Here is a 23,174-nt window from a genome sequence, read left to right on the forward strand (position 1 = left end):
ATAACATAAAATTTACTATTTATCCATTTCTAAGTTTACAGTTCAGTGGCATTAAGTATATTCAGATTGTTGTGCAGTCATTATCACCATCCATCTCTAGAACTCTTTCATCTTGCAAAACAAACTCTGTACCCAGTAAACACTATTTCTCCTTTCCCCTCTGCCCCTGGCACCCATCATTCTATTTTCTGTCTTTTTGAATTTGACTACTCTAGGTACCTCATATAAATGGAATCATACAGTATTTGTCCTTTTGTGACTGGCTTATTTCACTTAGTGTAATATCTTCAAGGTTTATCCATGTTGTAGCATATGTCAAAATTTCCTTCCTTTTTATTGATTGATTGATTTTGGCTGCATCGGGTCTTAGTTGTGGCACGCGGGATCTTTCGTTGCGGTGGGCAGGCTCTTTGTTGTGGCGCACAGGCTTCTCTCTAGTTGTGGTGTGTGGGATTCAGAGCGTGTGGGCTCAGTAGTTGTGGCACGCAGACTCTCTAGTTGTGGCACGAGGGCTCAGTTGCCCCGTGGCATGTGAGATCTTAGTTCCCTGACCAGGGTTTGAAACCCTCTGCATTGGAAGGCAGATTCTTAACCACTAGACCACCAGGGAAGTACCAAAATTTCCTTTCTTTTAAGGCTATTGAATAACATTCCATTATATGTATATACTACATTTTGTTTATCCATTCATCAGTCGGTGGATACTTGGGTTGCTTCCACCTTTTGGTTATTGTAAATAATTCTCTCAATTTTTCTTCTTCAAGAGAATCTGGTCTATTCTTGGTTCTTAACATTCCATTTAGAATCTGCCTTTCAGGTTTCAGATCAACCTAAGGAGAACTATCATCTTGTCATTATGTTTCTTTTAATCTGTTAACACGATATCTATGTTCATTTTTTGTTTATTTTCTTCTTAATAATAGCTTTCTAATAGTGTTCTTGTGCATCTTTTGTGACATTTGTTTCTATGTATTTGATTGTTTGATGTTATTTTCGATGGCATCTTTCTAAAAGTATTTATTTTTTAACTGATTGTTGATGGTATATAGATGTACATATACAGTATACAGTTGATTTTTGTTGTATGTTCTTTGTCTAGCAACTTTACTAAACTCACATTATTTCCAATGATGCAGATGAAGATTTTAAAAGCTTTCTACATGCAGTCATATTATCTGCAAATAAGTATAGTTTTATTTCTTCCTTTCCAATATTTATACCCTTATTTCCCCATGCTACATACTGTGTACTAGCCAGGATCTCCAGTACAATGTTAAGTAAAAGTAGTAAGAAAGGATATCCTTGTCTCATTCTCTATCTCAAAGGGAAAAATTTAACGTTTTGTTACTAAGTATGATGTTGCTGTAGGTTTTTGGTAGATGGCCTTTATCATATTAAGGAAGTTTCTTTTTTAAAAAATTTATTTATTTTATTTATTTTTATTTTTGTCTGCATTGGGTCTTCGTTGCTGCACGTGGGCTTTCTTTAGTTGCGGCGAGCAGGAGCTACTCTTCATTGCGGTGCACAGGCTCCTCATTGCAGTGGCTTCTTTTGCTGCGGAGCATGGGCTCTAGGCACACGGGCTTCAGTAATTGTGGCACACAGGCTCAGTAGTTGTGGCTCTTAGGCTCTAGAGCGCAGGCTCAATAGTTGTGGCGCACGGGCTTAGTTGCTCCGCAGCATGTGGGATCTTCCCGGGCCAGGGCTTGAACCTGTGTCCCCTGCATTGGCAGGTGTATTCTTAACCACTGTGCCACCAGGGAAGCCCCAGAAGTTTCTTTTTTTGGTCCTTGTTTTCAAAGAGTTTTAAAAATCATAAATGGATATTTAGTTTTATCAAACACTTATCCTTCACTTATTGAGATAATCCTCTTAATTTTCTTTTTTATTCTGTTAGCAGAGTGAATTAAATGCACATATTAGAAAAGAAGAAAGGTTGGACAGTAATGAGCTAAGCATCTATCTCAGAAAGTTAAAGGATTCCCCCCTCCTAGTTAACTGCTAAAAATAGTATTTGAGCCCATCATTCCTACTGAAATCATATTGCAATTTAAACCACATTTTTGCTATAAGAACACCTACTAAGATTTAAAAATACTCCCTACTCTAAAGTAGAGTTGAAATCTCTCATTTATAAATGGAGATATAGCATGGAAACTGAGAATAACAGTTGATGCCACATGAACTGGCAAACACATATTTTTGAATATTTTAATTTTATAATTTTTAAAACATTCTGGGCTGACTCACTTTTTCTGGTAATGGCATTTTGGATTCCTATGCTAAGAATTAAATCTATCACTTTCTAGTAGGGCCCAGAAATAGATTTTAGGCTTTAGAGATGTAGAGGATGTATTTGGTATATCAGGAACATCATATGTCATCAAGTAGGTAGTTCCATTCTCCGGGATAATGATCTAAAACAGCGGTCCCCAACCTTTTTGGCACCAGGGACCAGATTCATGGAAGACAGTTTTTCCACGGACGGGGGAGGGGGGATGGTTCAGGTGGTAATGCAAGCCATGGGGAGCAGCAAATAAAGCTTCTCTCGCTCACCCACTGCTCACCTCCTGCTGTGAGGCCAGTACTGGTCCACAGCCTGGGGGTTGGGAACCCCTGATCTAAAAAAACATCTACTTCAGTGTGATTTTCCTGCCTTCTTTTACCAGTTTTAATTCATGAGTCTTCTTGTAGAAAGGGCTAAGACTTGACCTAGTGGGTTTTGATATAGTCAACTTAGATGGACCATAATTCCCTTCCAAGACAGGGTGAAAGATTCTGTGAATCAGAGGTTCAGATGCCTTCACAGATAAAATGCCCATTTTATAGATTATTTAGATAGCTGTTAAGATATCCTACTTCCGTCTTCTAGCTTCTTTACTGCTGAGTTTCAGTCTAGAAACCGTGATAATTTTGAAACTGATTTAGTCTGAGTGGAATTATTGATGTTAGATTTAGTTCAGAGAAAATAAATTAATTCTGTAAAATGGAAATATGCTGAATATCAACTAACAATAATTCACTCTAATTTATAACTTAATAGTTATTTAAAATGCAGTTATTGGTCTTTGAGCCTGTTTTTTCTTTATACTCACCTGTTATTTTAGGTTGCCAAAGCTGAAGACTTCCTTCTTAGCTGCTGTTAAATATTGTTGGTTAAGCACAAACGTCATTATCAAGAAAACAGGAAGCTATGTAGGAGAACATGCCAAATGGTGAATTAATAGTCAGGGTAAAGGAAACTGACGTAGACTCAGGGAAGGAACCCTAGACTCATCTACTTTGTTCTTTTTAGGTGGCTTGAAGAATAGAAATGGTTTGTCATTATTTTTTCCAGAAAGTATGTCAAATAATAGCTTTAGCATTAAACTAGAAAGCATATATTTTGCATTGTCTTAAAAAATGCTGATGTCTTAAATGTTGTAGAATATCTTCATATAACTTTGTTAATCAAGATTAGTTCTTGGTTGTCACTCACATATAAAGTGTTGTGAAATTGCCTACCTTTTCCTCTTTAGAGTGAAACTCTACTAATTTGAGTTCGATCTCAGTAATTAGGAACAAGTAATAATTTAAAGAGGATTCAAATCCAAATTTATGTTTCACTATTTATTTAAAGAGTTTGCTGAATAAATCAAGTGTTAACACTGTAGCGCCTATTTAATCAAGTTATAAGGGCCTTGTTCCCTCTTTTGCATCATTGATTTACGTGTATACAGTTCTTATTACTGAGAAATCATTTTCTTTTCATTAAAGCACATGTGGTTGAACACTTTTTGGCAACTTATTGTCAGGTTTTACTTTCCATTATTATAAGTACTTAATAAAAACACATTTGTTGAAAAGAGTTATAATTCACATTTTCCAGTAAGTCTGATGGTTTCCCCTTTAATTATTGAGAGATGATTTAGTTTGGTGATTAAGAAAATGGGCCCTGGAGCTGGACATCCTGGGCTTGGATCCCAGCTCTGTCACTTACTAGCAAGTTGCATGTTTTCTGTATGCCTCAGTTTCCTCATCTGTAAAATGGAGATGATAATAACATCTATTTCTGAAGGTTGCCATGGGCTTAAATAGTTTAATCTAATTAAAGATCTTAGAACAGTGCTCGCCACATAGTAAATGCCCAACAAATGTTAGCTGTTGTTGTTATTATTATTTATTGTGAAAATAGAGTAATTTTAGGTAATGACTTTAAGTTTAAATTCTGAGTTGCACGTACAACTCTTCAAAGGGAGGACCTTCCACAAGTAGTGACACTTTTAGCTTTCTCAGAGGTGAGGATGAGAGCGCCTTCCCAATTCCAGTTAAATCATCAGTTTTTGTCAGGAAAAGAGCACTAGACCGGGAATCAAGTCTTATGCAAACCTTTCATTCAGCAAACCTTTATCTCCATACATAGTCGGTGGAGTAGCCACGTTCTGGACACCAGTGCTGCTGGAGTCTAGAGGTTTAAAGATGATTTAAAGATGCTTAGGCTTGGGCTTCCCTGGGGGCGCAGTGGATAAAAATCTTCCTGCCAATGCAGGGGACACAGGCTTGATCCCTCGTCCGGGAAGATCCCACGTGCCGCGGAGCCACTAAGCCCATGCACCACAACTACTGAGCCTGCGCTCTAGAGCCCGTGAGCTGCAACTACTGAAGCCCACGCGCCTGTGCTCCGCAACAAGAGAAGCCACTGCAATGAGAAGCCCGTGCACTGCAATGAAGATTATTAGCCCCCGCTCGCCACAACTAGAGAAAGCCTGCGTGCAGCAATGAAGACCCGATGCAGCCAAAAATAAATAAATAAAAATTAAAAAAAAAAAAAAAAAAAGAAAAGATGCTTAGGCCCAGGAGACTAAGATATGGCCAGAAGTGGAAGTGGTTTCTAATCTGTTGTCATCTGTAAAATGACAGTTTTTGAGTTTAGCTGATGATTACAATCATACAGTAAAATTTCATCAGTGCTGGCTGCTTAGCACTGTGCTAGATGCTGTACTAAGACATTTTTAAAACTGTAAAGCAGTTCTTGGCACCGAGAATCTTAGATCTGGTAGGAAAAACAAACCACAATTAGAAAATAGATCAATAATAATATTGAGAGTTGTGATTAGAGGTAAAATAAGAGATCATAGGAATGAGAGTATAAGAAGGTTATTATGCTTAGCATTTCAACGTGCCAATGGTTAGCTGCAATTTCTGTAATAAAGAACCAGAGTAAACTGCCTGATTTGTTGTTAACCTGAATCCCCACTTGAGAATTCCCACTTGCATAATCTTTTTAAAAGGGAACTCGACCCACTTTGTTCTCCCACATGTTAAACTTTAAAATCTTGAGTCCCCAGTATATTGAGATAATTAGAATTTAGTGAAAGATATATTTTTAGAGCATAGTTCATCCAAAAATCCTTTTTATGTTATAATGCCAAGATATGTGTTTTGTTCTTGTCCCTGCTGTATTCCCAGCGCCCAGCACACTGCCTGACCTATAGTAAGCACTCAAGAAGTATAGTTGAGAGGGAATTCCCTGGCGGTCTAGTGGTTAGGACTCCGTGCTTTCATTGCTGAGGGCGTGGGTTCAATCCCTGATCAGGGAACTAAGATCCCACAAGCCTCTGCTTGGTGTGGCAAAATAAATAAATAAATAAATAAATAAAATAAACAAACAAAAAAATACAGTTGAGAGACAAATTTGAAATTACATTTAAATTGTCAGCAATTTCTAAGTCATTTAAAAATTATTTTACTATTAAAAGATACTCAGTTTGGAATATTGGTTTTTTAAACCTTAGATCTAACTGTGTGTTAGGACAAGTTGCCATTATACAAATATAATTTTAATGAAGTTGATAGCTTTTTATTTACTAGCATTTTCATACTTGTGTAAGGAAATGCCTTTCTAGGAGAATGAACTTTCCCACTGTATTAGTTCTCTGTAACTGCATTTGACTGCAGCTTCACGGGAGGCCTTACACCAGAACTGCCCTGCCAAGCCATTCCTAAACCCTGCCACATAAGAAACTGTGAGAGATAATAAATATTAGAAATGTGAAATTTTGTGATATCACAATATAAAGACTTTCATATACTTTACCTGAAGACTCTTTATAGGTAGATCATCCTGCCTTCTTTCTTTTTGAAAAGGAGTGAAGCACTTTAGAAGAAAAAGGTAAATCAAGCCATCATAGCCAAGTTTCCTGAGACAAATATAAAAAGAATGTATTTAGCTTTAAAATATTTATATAATTGTAGAATAGTTCATGTTCATTATTAATCAAAACAATGCAGAAAGGTAGTTGAAGAACATTCTAAAAATCACCCCAAATCCTGCTACATTTTGGTGACGGTCCTTTTGAAATCTGTTATGTACATAGACATACACACACATTGATCTATCTTTTCTGTACGTGGAGCCATACTATCCATATGTGGTTTTCAGTATTTTTTAACCCATGCCCTTTTTTTTTTTTTTTTTTTTTTTTTTTCTTTTTGCGGTATGCGGGCCTCTCACTGTTGTGGCCTCTCCCGTTGCGGAGCACAGGCTCCGGACGCGCAGGCCCAGCGGCCATGGCTCACGGGCCCAGCCGCTCCGCGGCATATGGGATCCTCCCAGACCGGGGCACGAACCCGTATCCCCTGCATCGGCAGGCGGACTCTCAACCACTGCGCCACCAGGGAGGCCCAAACCCATGCCCTTTTTTGATTAACAGAAAAACACTCTTTGAGTGTGATTTGAAATTTCATGGTATATTAAATAGCATGACCAAAACCACTTTTATTTTTTTATGTTTTTTAAATAAATTTGTTTATTTTATGTATTTACTTTTAGCTGCATTGGGTCTTCGTTGCTGCTCATGGGCTTTCTCTACTTGCGGTGAGCGGGGGCTACTCTGCTCTGCGGTGCGCGGGCTTCTCATTGTGGTGGCTTCTCTTGTCACGGAGCACGGGCTCTAGGCTCTTGGGCTTCAGTAGTTGTGGCACACGGGGTCAGTAGTTGTGGCTCACAGGCTCTAGAGCACAGGCTCAGTAGTTGTGACGCACGGGCTTTGTTGCTCCGCGGCATGTGGGATCTTCCCAGACCAGGGCTCGAACCCATGTCTCCTACATTGGCAGGTGGATTCTTAACCACTGTGCCACCAGGGAAGTCCATCCAAAACCAGTTTTAGACAGAGGTAATTTAAAAAGGGGAAACATTTTAGTTTAATCTTAAAAGAACCTTTAGGTAACATGACATTGGTTTGTTTCCCATAAAGCTATTTATCCTAAGTAATATGAAAGACAGAGCATAACAAGATATTTTAAATAATTTTCTCAGTATTTAATTGGAGGAGAAGCTGACTACTTTTTAGGAGAGAGAGACCAGCTTAGCCTTTCTTGCCTTTGTTCCCTTGAACAGTTCAGTTCTTGGCCCCAAATTTGTGTATACCTCTCAGCAAAACAGATCTACAGTTCACTGGAGATTAGTGACATAACCTGTTTATACTCCTGTTTGAGGAGTATTACCCCTGACACCATCCCCACTTCAAGTAAGTGATCTTTCCAACAACAGGACTCTTTTAAGGTGAATTTTTCTTCTATCTTTTCTTCTTTTTCGTGCTGTGTTAGCGGCCTGTATAGATTGGCTGGCCCACCCATGTATCTGCCTCTGTGTCCATGTGAGATTTGGCTGTCATCTCACACTACCAGCTCTTGACTTCCCTTCTCCCTGAACGTGAGCTTCTCTGCTAGTTGTCCCTGTTGAATAAATCTTCTTGTCTCCCTTGCCACTGCTGTTTCCCTCATCCAGGTACCTAGCGTCATTCTTGGCCTGAAATGGACTCATTTCTGGTCTCCTCGTTTCCGTTTTGCCTCTTTACAGTTCCCTTTTCCATACAGTATACTGGATAATCTTTTAGAAGCTTAGAATCAGATAATATTACTCTTCCTAAAACCTTTCTTTGTGCTTAGAGTAAAACCTGAGTCAACTGCCACCACTTCCAAGGCTCTGCGTGGTCTGTCCCTTGCTTAATCTCTTGTTCTAATCTTTTGCTGTTTTCTCTCTCAGTCACTCTGCTCTAGCCGCATTGCCCAGACTTAGCAAGATTCCTTCCCCCAGAAATATCAAACTTGTTCCTGCCTTCACGCCTTTGCACCAGCTGTTTCCTCTAGCTGGAACGCTCTTCCCCAGAGCTTTCATGGTTGGCCCCTTCGCGTTATTCAGGTTTCGGATTTCACCTCCTCCAGGGGTCTTCCCCAGTCTTCCAATGTAATGTGGCTCCTGTTTTATTGCAGCTCGCTGTTTTATTTTCTTCATCACATTTAGCAATCTTAAACCATCTTTGTGTGTTTGTCTCTTTTTTTTTTAATAATTTCTCCGTCCCTTGCTAGATCTCCGTCCCTCGCTAGAATTTAATTATCGTGAGACTGTAGCTCTTGTCTGTCTTGTCCACCCTGTATTCCTAACACATAGAACAATGTTCAGTAAATCTTATCTAAGTGAAAAGAATCAGTGAGTGAATCACGCAGGTGGAGAAATGTATTTTTTTACACCCTGAGGTGGCTGGAACCAGCCCTTCAAGTAGGAAGGGAGGACGGTGCAGAGGCAGAGTACAGAAACACTCTCCTGGCCGTGGTTAAGGCATAAAGTGAACAATATGAAGTGTGGCCCCACCGTGAATGGAAGAATTTAGAAACTTAATTCACATTGAGAAAGGATGAGTGATTCAAACAAACCAGAATCAGATTAATCCTGAGGATTTCCTGTACTATTAATAACTTCAGTCATTAAGAGGTGTAGGTAATTTGATGATCTTCAAGACCCCAAAAGACACTTGATTGAATATTTTTTAAAAAAAATCATTTAAAAACATTGCTGGTTGAATATAAGAGAAAAAATTCTTAGTGTTGCTTATAGGGTCATTTCTGTCCCTTTGTATTTTATAATGCGAAAATTTATGTGTTTTCCATAAGTGTTTTCAAAGAACTACTGTGTTGTGGGCTAGAAAAGATTATACTATAAGAGAAATATTTTAGTACCTTTAATAAAATGTGCCCTGAAGAATTTTTTATATTGAAAGGTAAAGGAGACTGTGTTCTTAAAACCTGTAAAAAATTAAAGTAGATTACTCTGCAATGACTACTGCAATTTTGTTTAGTTTATAAACTAATATATATATATATATTTTTGTGATACGTGGGCCTCTCACTGTTGTGGCCTCTCCCGTTGCAGAGCACAGGCTCCGGACGCACAGGCTCAGCAGCCATGGCTCACGGGCCCAGCCGCTCCGCGGCATGTGGGATCCTCCCAGACCGGGGCACGAACCCGTGTCCCCTGCATGGGCAGGCAGACTCTCAACCACTGTGCCACCAGGGAAGCCCTATAAACTAATATTTTTATTGGCCCCTAAAGATAAAGAGGAATAATCAATCTAGTGATTTATGTTAAATACATTAAAGTTTCTGTCTGCTTCTTTTCTCTTTCACATTCAAATAGTTTTGGGAAAAAGTAATAGTTAATCTGAGGTCTGAGTTAGTTTTTCTTCGAGCCAGCACTTCTCAAATTTAGTTTCAAATGACTGTTGCCTTTCAAAGTGGCCATCTCGGAAAGTTGTACATTTGTTCTAACAATGCTTCCATTCCTTAAACTACTTTTATAGGTTCTTTTTCAGAAATGTTTCATAGGCAGTTTTGGAATTATGAATTAAAATTAGCCTTCTTTACAAATTAAAAACCTTGCTTTTTTTTGACTAAATGAAGACTTACAACTTCCTTAACTGACTTCATATTAATATTTTATAAATTTATGAAGCCAATACTGCTGTTATGCAGTTGAAGTTATGACTCAGAAGATTATGAGAAATATCTTACAAAGTAAATCTCTGTAAAGAACAAAGAGTATTGTATAACTTTGTGAAGTAATAGATTAAAAAAAAAAAACAAGCTGTTGAGACCTGGGCGACTAACTCACCCCCCTTTTAGATTTGCATTTTATCTGAAACTGAGTGCAGTGCATTGTGCTCTGCTACAGATGTAAGTTACGGGGTGCCAAATCTAGAGGAAGCGCCTTATTTTCGGGAAAAGAGAGAAAACCATCTGGTACCAGAAAAAGACCACAAGTGGGCTCTTTTTAGTACTAACAGAGTGAAAACTAAGAGTCTATATTTAAAATAGGACCATAAAACTACTCTTCTTTTACAGCTCTTGGCATCAAAGACTACAGACCTGTTTTGGATCATATACCTGTTTTCAAAGTCGAGATACACTCCTTTGAGAGAAGTAGTTGAAGCAGTGTTGGTATTTATTGTTAGAAGGCATATAGGTTTTATTGTGGGATAAATGAATTAGTTATTTGAATGCAAGTCTTGCTGTGTCTTGGCCTCCATGACCATTAAGGGCTTTTATTTTGTTCTATAAGCCAGTGTTTTAATCGTTTGTCTTTAAGGATCACTTTTTATTAACTTATTAAATATTGTAAATATGCGAGATTTTAAGAAACTCTTTTCTTCTCTTTCTTTTCTTCAAAGCTGCACATCATTGACTCCTGGACCCAACTGTGACCGATTTAAATTGCACATACCATATGCTGGAGAGACATTAAAATGTAAGTAAATGATGACTCTTTTACTGAAAAATGTAGATTACAGTGCTAGCTATTGGATTTTGTGCTTTAGTTTTTATTTCTGGCTTTTAGGTGTTATCTCCTAAGATACTGATCAGAAGGATTTACCACTTTTTGAAAATTTGTCTTTCAGTCCTAGTTCTAGTCAAAGTAAGGCATGCAGCTCAATATCAAAAAACCAAACAACTCAATCCAAAAATGGGCAGAAGACCTAAATAGACATTTCTCCAAAGAAGATACACAGATTGCCAACAAACACATGAAAGAATGCTCAACATCATTAATCATTAGAGAAATGCAAATCAAAACTACATTGAGATATCATCTCACACCGGTCAGAATGGCCATCATCAAAAAATCTACAAACAGGGCTTCCCTGGTGGCGCAGTGGTTGAGAGTCCGCCTGCCGATGCAGGGGACACGGGTTCATGCCCCGGTCCGGGAAGATCCGACATGCCGCGGAGCGGCTGGGCCCGTGAGCCATGGCCGCTGAGCCTGCGCGTCTGGAGCCTGTGCTCCACAACGGGAGAGGCCACAACAGTGAGAGGCCCGTGTACCGCTAAAAAAAAAAAAAAAAAAATCTACAAACAATAAATGCTGGAGAGGGTGTGGAGAAAAGGGAACCTTCTTGCACTGTTGGTGGGAATGTAAATTGGTGCAGCCACTATGGAGAACAGTATGGAGGTTCCTTAAAAAACTAAAAATAGAACTACCATACAACCCAGCACTCCCACTACTGGGCATATACCCGGAGAAGACCATAATTCAAAAAGAGCCATGTACCACAATGTTCATTGCAGCTCTATTTACAATAGCCAGGACATGGAAGCAACCTAAGTGTTCATCAACAGATGAATGGATAAAGAAGATGTGGCACATATATACAATGGAATGTTACTCAGCCATAAAAAGAAACGAACTTGAGTTGATTGTAGTGAGGTGGATGGACCTAGAGTCTGTCATACAGAGTGAAGTAAGTCAGAAAGAGAAAAACAAATACCGTATGCTAACACATACATATGGAATCTTAAAAAAAAATGGTGATGAAGAACCTAGGGGCAAGACGGGAATAAAGACGCAGACCTACTAGAGAATGGACTTGAGGATAGGGGGAGGGGGAAGGGTAAGCTGGGACAAAGTGAGAGAGTGGCATGGACATCTATAGACTACCAAATATAAAATAGATAGCTAGTGGGAAGCAGCCGCATAGCACAGGGAGATTAGCTCGGTGCTTTGTGACCACCTAGAGGGGTGGGATAGCAGGGCGGGAGGGAGACACAAGAGGGAGGAGATATGGGGATATATGTATATGTATAGCTGATTCGCTTTGTTATAAAGCAGAAACTAACACACCATTGTAAAGCAGAAACTAACACATCATTGTAAAGCAATTATACTCCAAAAAAGATGTTAACAAGAAAAAACAAAAACAAAGTAAGGCAGTTGGCAGGGAGTAAGTTGTGGTCAAGTGGGCGTGCACACGTTTTATCTTTTATAGCAAAGATCAGAAATACAAATGGCTACAAGGCCAGACTGGTAACATGCATGAGGGAAGCAGGCTAGGTGTGGCAAATTGGGGCACTCCTACCCAGTTGCGAGGGGTTGCCCTTACTGATTTATTGAGAAAAGGCAGAAATCTCAATTTTTATTTGAATTCTCAGTTTTAGATGTAGGCCACTTCTTCAAAATTACAATGTGGGCCAGCATTATGCAGGCCAAACCGATGTGTGTGTGGGCTGGCTTGAGCTCTTGGACCACTGGTTTGTGACCTCCACGAATAGTATGCAAGACCTACTGTAGGATTTAGTCTACCATCTTCAGCATCTGCCTAGGTTGCATCAGCCCTTCTCTGCCATAATACCAGTACTGAAGCTCTAGCCTTGTCTGGAAATGGTGATAGCTTTGGTTGGTTAGTATCAATAATCTAATCAGGAATTTTCTTTCTTGAAACTGTACTAGTGAATGGGGTATGAAAGTCTCTCAATTCTTATACAGAGGAATAAAGAGCAAAGATGTTGAAGGTGGGACAGATGGGTAAGCAGTGTCTTTCAGACCACTGTGGAAAGGCCACATCTTAGTATTCGTAGAATCACTTTATATTAATTTACCAAATGCAATGTGAACCAAAAAATTTGTGACATGCTGACTTGCTAACCTTTCACTGTTAGATGATTCTCTGGAAACCATTAAAATACAAAAGAATTTTACCTGTCTGAGGTAGTAGGACAGACTAGATTGCTACTTTTTTTGGGGAAAAATATTTTTGACTAAATTTGAAGAAAATGATCAAAGTAAATCATTCGCATTTACTAAAAATGTAAATAATTCAAACATTTTTTAATACATGAAAACAGTAGTCCTCTGTTCCATTTCTCCCCAACCCTAGTCCTCTTTCTCAAGGGAACCACGTAAAATATTTTTTAAAAATTGTTTCAGTGTTTAGTTCTCCTGGGGATGATCGCCACATATCTAAGTAATATGCTTATGCCTCTATTTCTTGGCTTACCAATTTTAGATATTACTATCTTTTGATTTCCTGCTCTGATGCATAAGGTATCAGCCTATTTTCACTGCACCCTTTATCTCTCTCTTCTCCTCTGTAGTGTAATTTTACCACCACTATTGGTTCCTGTGTTGGTTACCCTGTAGCTTCAAATTTCTTCTTTTCTTTTCTTTTAAAGGATCATTTAAAGCATTGTATTGTGTAGTTAAATGAACAGCTCCTAAAAGTTCTTAGTAAGTGCCTGGCACACAGTTATCACTGTTATTACTTAAGCAAAATCTCTGTGCAGTAATTATGACCACTTAGTATGCTTTTATTTAGTTTCCCGTTAACCATAGACAGTGTCTTTTGGCTCCCCACGTTATAAGATGAAGGTATTAGCCCCTGACCTTCCTTCCATTCCTCTCCCTCACCTCCCAACTTTGTCTTCTGTTATTTTCCCTTTGCATATTGTCAAGGGTGATAACTTACTGTCTGTTCTACATCTACAGTTGCCATCTGTGCTTTGTCTACAAATTGCTTGAATGATTACTCTGCAGGCCTGCTCCTGCAGTTATCACTATGGGATTTACCTTTATTATTCTCTTGGATTTGACCTTGTGTAGAATCTGTGTATTGAAAATTCTGTGTTTTTAGAATTATGTCTTGGTAAACAGGTTACCTTGTTATTTTGCTGGACCACAGTCTCAAACAACTTGCTCAGATTCCACTCCTCCCTCCATCCTTTCACCTTTCCTGTAGCTCCTCTGATAACTTTTTATTACCACAGTCATAGTTAGGTATCTTAATTTTTTTTTTTAAAAAAATATTTATTTATTTATATTTGGCTGCATTGGGTCTTCGTTGCTGTGCTCGAGCTTTCTCTAGTTGTGGCGAGTGGGGGCTACTCTTCGTTGCAGTGTGCGGGCTTCTCATTGCGGTGGCTTCTCTTGTTGCTGAGCACAGGCTCTGGGCGCATGGGCTTCAGTAGTTGTGGCACATGGGCTCAGTAGTTATGGCTTGTAGGCTTTAGAGCGCAGGCTCAGTAGTTGTGGCACACAGGCTTAGTTGCTCCACGGCACATGGGATCTTCCCGGACCAGGGCTCGAACCCGTGTCCCCTGCATTGGCAAGCGGATTCTTTTTTTTTTTTTTTTAGATGTTGGGGATAGGAGTTTATTAATTAATTAATTAATTTATTTTTGCTGTGTTGTGTCTTCACTTCTGTGCGAGGGCTTTCTCCAGTTGTGGCAAGCGGGGGCCACTCTTCATCACGGTGCGCGGGCCTCTCACTATGGCGGCCTCTCTTGTTGCAAAGCACAGGCTCCAGACGTGCAGGCTCAGTAGTTGTGGCTCACGGGCCTAGTTGCTCCGTGGCATGTGGGATCCTCCCAGACCAGGGCTCGAACCCGTGTCCCCTGCATTAGCAGGCAGATTCTCAACCACTGCCCCACCAGGGAAGCCCGGCAAGCGGATTCTTAACCACTGCACCACCAGGGAAGCCCAGGTATCTTAATTTTTAAGAGCTCTAAGAGCTGTGTTCCTCTTTTGCAACATCTTGTTCTTATTTTATGAATATAGTATCTTAAAAGTTTTCGAAGGATATAGTTTTTTTTTTTTTAGTTTTTTTTCTGTTTTCTGAATTATTTTGATTTTCCCCAGGGATTATATTTTTATCATCTTTTTTTTCTTACCTCTGTTATTCTATAGCCTTTCCTCAAATAAAAGATGGGTTTTGGTTGTCCATTTATATTTAAAACATGATAAAAATCTGATTGGGACTTCAGTATAGGCAGGACTTAATTGAGTATGCGGGTTAATGGTGGGCAGGCTGTTAATATGAGCACCCCTATGTGTCATATTTGGAGTTCAGCTGTTCTAGCTCTCCCCCAAATAGTTTATTCTGTTTTTTAAGAAAGTCTTCTGTATTTTTTTCCTGGGGATACATATCTGGCCACCATGCCATTTTTGGGAGATGGGTATATAGATTATTGCCTGAGGAGCTTTTAGTCAGTCTCCCTGTTCTTAGCCCCTTGTCTCATTCTTGCCTCTCCTTACACCGGATGACTACAAGTTTTTATGGCTTTACCAGGACAGATGGCTTCCTCCTCATCAGTAGCCTCTTCCTCTCATTATTGCAGCCAAAGCTTTCTCTGCCCTATCTCTTCAAGTACTACTCTTCCATCTGCATTCTGCCTTCTAGGAATTTGTGGAAATGTTGCTACTGTTTTCCCTTCCTCTTCACTCTCCTGTTGTTTTTGATTTTTATCTTTCTGTTCCTCCACTATCATTTAATGAGAGGGTGGGTCTTAGGAGAGAGAGGAAATAAATGTTTGTGGTCAGTCCACAGTCTTAAGCCAGAAATAATTGACTTCACAAAGATCTTTCTAGCTGTATGAGTTTATGTTAGGAAGCATTTACTAGTATCCTGTATCCTCTCACTACTGTAAGCTTTTATAACATTGGTGATAAGGGTATTGGGACTGGTATTTACCATATCTTGTAGTTATGTCCTATTAAGTTATTGCTTGATATCATCATTATATGCTAGAGACTTAATTTAGCCTGTAGAATGCTCTATAATAATTGAGTAATAAATGAACTTTATATACTGAGATTCTTGCACATTAAGGTGAGTCAGACTCCTAACCTTAAGCAGTGCATAGCCAAATAAAAGGAAAAGACAGTTGATTATGGAAACTGTATTTACAAAAGTTTATTGAATTGGAAAAATAAAAATGTGACATTCTGTTACTTGTATCAGTCTTTTGCCAACAGAAATTCAATCTTTAGAAGTTATTTATTGTACAAGGAATTTGTAATTGGAACATTGCTTTTAACAACTCAGAAAACAGGAAGGACATACAGTACTTTGCAGATTTGGAGCCTGTTTCTATTTTGTCTGTATATATTTTACTCTGCCTTCTCAAAGCAGATTCATGACAATATTATGTAACCAAATTTTATATTTTGAGATATTTTATATACTAGGAAACAGTCCTTCTATAAATTTCGCAGTTAATGATAGTGAGAATAAAAGACAAAGGAGAGGGCACATTTCTACTCATGAATTCATGAATTTATTCCTACAGAATTACCCACATGTAAAATGAAATAATTGAAGTAAAAAAGACCAGAAGATTACAGTACATTAGGAATGACGTTATTGTCTCCTCAGCTCTTTTCAATGTGAAGAGAAAACTGTTGGGCATTGAAAGCATTGCCAATTTGTGTAAGATTCTCATGGAAAATATCAAAGGATATCTGATAAAGAGAAGTCCTTCTAACACAACATTGTAAAGCAACCATACTCCAGTAGAAATTAAAAAAAAAAAGTCCTTGAATTTCATGATTGTAGAAGAGACAACTGGTACTTACTTAAAGAGGATTGGAAAATCACTGGAATCATCAGTGATCAAATTGATTTAAATAAAACAAATGTTAAGATCTAGGATGGTGCCACTAAAATGACTGAAAATATGCCCATTACCACAAAATTCATAGAGGAAGATCAGCGAGATTTTTATAAATGCATATTTGTAAAAATAGTCACGCGCTATAGCACTTAACTCTTGAAGAAATTATTGTTTGTGTTTTTTTGTGTCCTATTTAAATAGGGCAGGTGTGAAGCTGTTTTGCTCATATTTTATTTCTAACCTGTACCTTATTGCCTGGTATTTAGAGGGGAATTTGTGTTTGTGGAATGAATGGACCATGTTCATTCTTTGGATATGATAATGAAGAGGTTTGATGAGGAAGTGACAGAACTCTGGAATGTTCTCAATTTTACAAGTTTTTTGAGTAACACTATTATGTAACTATAAAGAGAGATAATTGAAATATTTTAAGTTATATCAAGCAAATCTGTGGCTGAAATCAAATGGTTTCCTAACACTGGTTTCAAATTTGAAATTATCTTTTGTTTAAAATTTCTATTTTTCATACTAACAATTTATTTTAATCAGGCACTGTTTGGTTATAAGAAACCCATTGGAACAAACGTAAACTAAAGAGTTTGTTTGTCTTTATAAGGAATTAAGTGAACTCCATGGTGCCCAAGGGCAGGAAGTATAGCCAGGCCTCATAGGGACTGGAAGGATGGCAGACACAATAGTAGCTGGTCAGCATCTGTGTTCTTGTATGTCTTTGTCTTTCTCCTGAAACATATTTTCTTGTCACCATATTCACTTTATTCTTTTTCCCTCAGATTTCTGTTTCTCCTCATGTAGAGCAGAAATGGCTTCCTGAGCCCCCTAGGACATGGTGACTAAGTTCAAGGCCACGAGAGACAGTCTGTGGTCTTCGAATGAGAGGGTCTGTTGGCATCTTGGGCTGGGTGTCTACTTGGGATCCAGTCATATAGCCAAGAGCTCTGGTTCATGTATTATCATGGTTACTAGAGGCCAGTTTAACACAAAGTGAGCATGGGCTGGGCAGGTACCCAGAGAGGTATCTATTACAATGTTTCAGGAGTTCTTTCTAAAGAGATTCCACGTGAAACTAGAGGCATTTTCTCTTTGTCTTTAGCAATAGAAGCAGTGCCATTGTTTATCATCTAAGAGGAATGATGAATATTTCAAAGCCATTTGTGACAGAGTCAAGAAGTCATGCCAAAAAATTATCTCCAATGGTTTTGAAGTTGAAAGACTTTCCCAGAGAAAAAGCCTTTTTTTCAGAGGAAAAAGTGAAAAAAAAAAAGATTATGATTTGAATAATATGTTATGTCTCCTTGTCTTCAGAGGAGCAGTATAAAATCAAAGCATTTCCAAGGCTTCGATACTATGTCACTAAATTTAAATGTGTATTTTTTGGAGAATGATTACAACAAAAGGAAACCAATCTCAGAACTGCTATTTAAATGGAGTGTATCATTTAATTAAACAGTGGTCAAATATACACAAAGATTTTTATAGACAAATTGTAAATAGTGTTCCAGAACTTCTGCTTTACTGACTCTTGAAATTCGACTTCATTTTTATCCTATCTCAAGTGGTTTGGCTGCTTTGTGTGTGTGTGTGTGTGTGTGTGCGTGTGCGTGTGTGTGTGTGTATGCATTGACACAGTGCTTCTTGCATCTCAGGTCTATTATATATTACTTTGTCTTAGCCAATCAGCATAGTAAACTCAGAAAGCTCTTTTTTTCTGCTCTTTGTCCTTTAAAGACTTCACTTATGTAGCAGTGTGTAGAGACATTCAAGGGCTTTGCCTGATGGCTGTCAAACGTAAACTAAACCCCAAACTGGTGGCACCAGAAGGTCCCAGTGGTGTTTTGGAGAAGTTTGTTGCATCAGCTGAAAGAGATATTAAGCTTCTGTTGATTTAATCTTATCTGTAAGAATTTTGCACTTTGCTTGGTTTGTTCTTATACCTTATATTCTGAAGTTTGGTCAGTAGATCCAAAGGTTGTCTGCTGTGGCTGTAGCTGTTGGCAGTTTTGTTGGGATGACAGTGTTATTTTATGAAAAATTTCTTGTATTGTTTAAAATAAATAATCTATTTGGAAAATGTTAACCAAGTAATCTTTCTGCTTTAACCTTTTCACCCTTCCCTTCAGTATTTTAGCAACCGAATCCCACAGCCTAGCATTCGAGGCTGTCACAGCCTGCCCTTCCAGCCTCTCCTTGGGCCCCCTCGGTGGAGCTCAGCTGATGACAGTCCAAGTCAAAAGCCTATATACACTCTATTGGTTGAAGTAGATTTTTTTTAGTAGTAGCTTTTATTAAGATATATTATACATACCATAAAATTAGGTCTTTTAAAAATTTTTATTTATTTATTTTTGGCTGCATTGGGTCTTCGTTGCTGCGTGCGGGCTTTCTCTAGTTGCGGTGAGCGGGGGCTACTCTTCGTTGCGGTGCACGGGCTTCTCACTGCGGTGACTTCTCTTGTTGCGGAGCATGGGCTCTAGGCGCGGGGGCTTCAGTAGTTGTGGCTCGCAGGCTCAGCAAAGTAGCTTCTATGTAAAGAAAACAATCTAGAAACCAATAATCACATTCAAAGTTACTATTAAATTGTTTACAAAATATAGATGATTACCTCATTAAAGGTTCTCTCTGATCTTGCATCAGCCTCATTTGAAAAAGCTCTTCGAAAAAGACCTGTTCCCATAGGACCTATTCCATTAACCATATTATGAGTCAGGCAAAATGGAAAAATTTCTGGGACCTCAAAGATTTCTCCCTTAAAACAGTGAATTTCATTAAAAAGTAAAAATTTTGTAATTTTAGAATCTTTATGCAAAAAATTTAGAGCTTTTAGCAAAGAGCAAACATACCCTCAAAATATTTGTATTTGCAACTTACGTTAGAGGCCTACATCCTGAAGGAGCCATATGACTCTACCTTTGCTTTTTTTTTTTTTTGCACTACACAGGCCTCTCACTGTTGTGGCCTCTTCCCGTTGCGGAGCACAGGCTCCGGACGCACAGGCTCAGCTGCCATGGCTCACGGGCCTAGCCGCTCCGCGGCATGTGGGATTCTCCCGGACTGGGGCACGATTCCGTGTCCCCTACATCGGCAGGTGGACTCTCAACCACTGCGCCACCAGGGAAGCCCTACCTTTGCTTTTGAGGAACTGAAACACAACTCCTTGGATAAGATCTAGAGGATGGATGGATTCATCTTTCACTGAATTACTAAAGTGAACAGCATTATAGAGCAATATTTATGCATTCAGTATTTAGCCTTATATTAACTCCCTTAATGTCCTTCTTCAATAGTATAAAGTACAAACAAAAATACTCTCATAATTTTCTTCTTTTCTTTAAGACTTTCACTTTAAAACAGGAGGGGAAAAGAAATAGCCAAGTGTTAGATGCTCACAATCCCTGAGACAGGAAATGTAACATGTAATATAATGAAGTTCAGTTCATTTATTTTCTGCCATTCTCTAACACCTGCCTTTCCTAGGGCTTTTTCATCCCTCCAATCAGTTTCCCTAAATTCCTCTCTTGTATGAATCCCCTGTACCAGTGGTTTATCTTTGATTTGTTCTCAGTTGGTTCTGTGACCTTTCTTGGTTTCCTGTGACAGCAGACAGCAACCCATAGAGAATGAGGGTGAAGGAAAAAGTGGGTTTAATTATTAGTCTGCCTTTCAGGGTCATAACATTGGAAAATTGGAGGGGGGCCCTTAAGGAGAGTCCAACAACCTTATTTTATTCCCATACCCCAGTCTGGACCTACAGAATCTGAATTTCCTGTGATGTTTCCTAGGTATCTGCACTAAACAACAACAACAACTTAGGTGCTGCTGCCAGGTTTGGAAACAATCACGTTAAACTACTCTGTCTCTCTCTAAAAAAAGAAAAAGCCTATATACAAGTGATTTGCTTGTTGTACTTCTCAAATATCCTGTCTTTCCTCTTTCTACTTTTGTTCACACTGTTTAGTCTTCAGTAGGACGGACCAAGGCAATAGTAAAGTGGCCGGACTGTTCTGTGACATATTTGGTTCTTCATTGGCACCTGCCAACCTGCTGCTCTGATGGCTGTGCTCTCTGTGAGGCTCCTTGGCTGGGACTCCAGGATCACCTGCAAGGAGAGGAGGATTGAACCAATTTTACTAGGACTTGTAACAGTTGCACTAAGTAAAAATTTGGACACAGAAGTCCAGGGATTTAGTTTGGCATCATGCCAAGAGGCATTATAATTTTTCTTGGTAGTATATTTCATTTTACTTTATTTTTATCTTTTTAAAAGATTCATTTACTTAAAGATTATTATTATCTAGTGTTCAAGGTATTTTTAGAGGCTTATTAGGGAGGCAGGTCACCTTTGATTTAGTGAATGTTCTAAAAAATGATCATTGAAAGTCAAGTAAGAAGTGCTAATTTTGTGGATTAGCCATTAACTCTCCCTTAGATTTTGAGGATTCCTTTGTCCTGGTATTTCAGAATATTTCTTCTTGGAATTCATAGAATGTTGGAAGAATTTTTAATAATAGCAACTAACATTATTAAAAATTTGTAAAGTCAGAAGTCAGCTTATTTACAGGCTAACTATATATGTATAAAATCTGGCTTTGATGCTGATTATAGTTTATTAAAAGATGACTGATAAAATTGCTATGACCAACTTATGGAGCATATGTTTTATAGAGAGTTAGGCTTATTTATATACATGTTTTCATTTAATCACACAGTAACTTTGAGATAGAAATTTATATCCCACTTTTTTATATTAACTTTATGGAGGTATAATTTACATAAAATAAAATGTACCCATTTTAATGAACAATTCCATACATTTTGGCAGCTATAAATAGCTATTTAACTACACCACAGTCAAGATGTAGAACATTTTCATCCTCCAAAGATATAGAACATTTTCTTTCTTCCACAAGTCAGTTCCTTCCACCACCATCCCCCAACCTTTGATCCTTATTTTCTCTCTGAAATTGTAAATGGTTTTGTCTGTTCTAGAATTTCATATAAATGGAATCATATACTATGTAGTTTTGGGTATATGGCTTCTTTCATTCAGCTTAATGTTTTTGAGATTCATCTATACTATTCCTTATATCAATGCTTTGTTCCTTTTATTGCCAATAGTAGAACATTGTATGGATATATCACAGTTAAAAATAAAATTCATTCATCTGTTGAAGGGCATCTGAGTTATTTCCAGGTTTTGGCTTGTATGAATAAAGCTGCTGTTAAATTTTTGTACATGTGTTTTTGTGGAGATATGTTCTCATTTTCTTGGGTAAATACCTAGGAATGGTACTGCTGTGTTGTAAGCTAATTGTATGTTAATTATTAAACTGTTTTCCAAAGTGGTTGTACTATTTTACATTCCTACTAGCAATTTATGGGCTCTCTAGTTATTCTATATTCTTACCAACATTTGATATTGTTGGTCTTTTAAATTATATTTATTCTAGTGGATGTGTAGTGGTATCTCATTGTAGTGTTTTGTTTTTTTTTGTTTTTTTTTTTTGCGGCACGCGGGCCTCTCACTGTTGTGGCCTCTCCCGTTGCGGAGCACAGGCTCCGGACGTGCAGGCTCAGCGGCCGTGGCTCACGGGCCCAGCCTCTCCACAGCATGTGGGATCTTCCCGGACCGGGGCACGAACCTGTGTCTCCTGCATCGGCAGGCGGACTCTCAACCACTGCACCACCAGGGAAGCCCCTCATTGTAGTTTTGATTTGCATTCTCATGTGCTTATTGGCTATTCATATATCTTTTGTTAAGTGTTCAAATGTTTTTGCTCAATGTTTTGATTGGATTGTTGTTTTTTTTGTTGAGTTATAAGTGTTCTTTATATAGTCTGGAAAGAAGTTGTTTGTCAGTTTGTCAATATTTTCTCATAGTCTATGGCTTCTCTTTTCATTTTCTTAATGGTGTCTTTCCAACAGCACAACTTTTTAACTTTGATGAAGTCAAATTTTACAAAGTTGGTGTCAGTACATGCCTACATTTCTGTTAATTAACTTTGTATCTTAGGATGATTCCCTTTTTTTGCAAGATTATGGTACTGGCAATAGTGACTTCATATCAGAAAAGAGGGACTAACAGTTTTTCGGAATAGGTAAAGCAGAGACTTTAAAATTCTGGTCTGACCTAAGAATTAAAGGTATTTAGGAAACCAGGTCTTTTTTTTTTTTTGCATTACGTGGGCCTCTCACCGCTGTGGCCTCTCCCGTTGCGGAGCACAGGCTCCAGACGCGCAGGCCCAGCGGCCATGGCTCACGGGCCCAGCCGCTCCGCGGCATGTGGGATCTTCCTGGACCGGGACACGAACCCGTGTCTCCTGCATCAGCAGGCGGACTCTCAACCACTGTGCCACCAGGGAAGCCCGGAAACCAGGTTCTTAATGGAAGTGTATGGAGGGCCCAGATGTGCTTCTGTTTCTTTTGAACTAGTCCTTTTTCTTTATTATTTTGGCTCTTAAGGACACTGAGCTGCTCTCACCTCCAGGATATTTCAACAGAAGTTAGCATAAGACCTTTTGGGACATTTGATGGGCATTCCATATGGCACAGGCACTCCCGATCACTTCTGGTTGCACGGCAGGCTTTAAGTGGCATTTTCTGATTGCTGATCTCCATTGATTTTCACTGGATCATTAGTCTGCTTTAGGGGAAATAACTGAGATTGCATATTTCCATTCTCC

At 38.7% G+C, this 23,174-nt stretch overlaps 1 protein-coding gene across 1 annotated transcript in view; it reads left to right on the plus strand.

The window, feature by feature from the left end:
* The window catches only part of BABAM2 (BRISC and BRCA1 A complex member 2), a 438,160-nt gene that overhangs the window by 31,945 nt on the left and 383,041 nt on the right, over positions 1–23,174 (plus strand). The window contains exon 3 of the mRNA XM_082643284.1: positions 10,485–10,561. Coding sequence (XP_082499410.1) covers positions 10,485–10,561 — 77 coding nt within the window. The remainder of the gene's footprint in view (positions 1–10,484; positions 10,562–23,174) is intronic.

This window comes from Mesoplodon mirus (assembly GCF_964341445.2).
Source record: "Mesoplodon mirus genome assembly, chromosome: 14".
NCBI lineage: Eukaryota > Metazoa > Chordata > Mammalia > Artiodactyla > Ziphiidae > Mesoplodon > Mesoplodon mirus.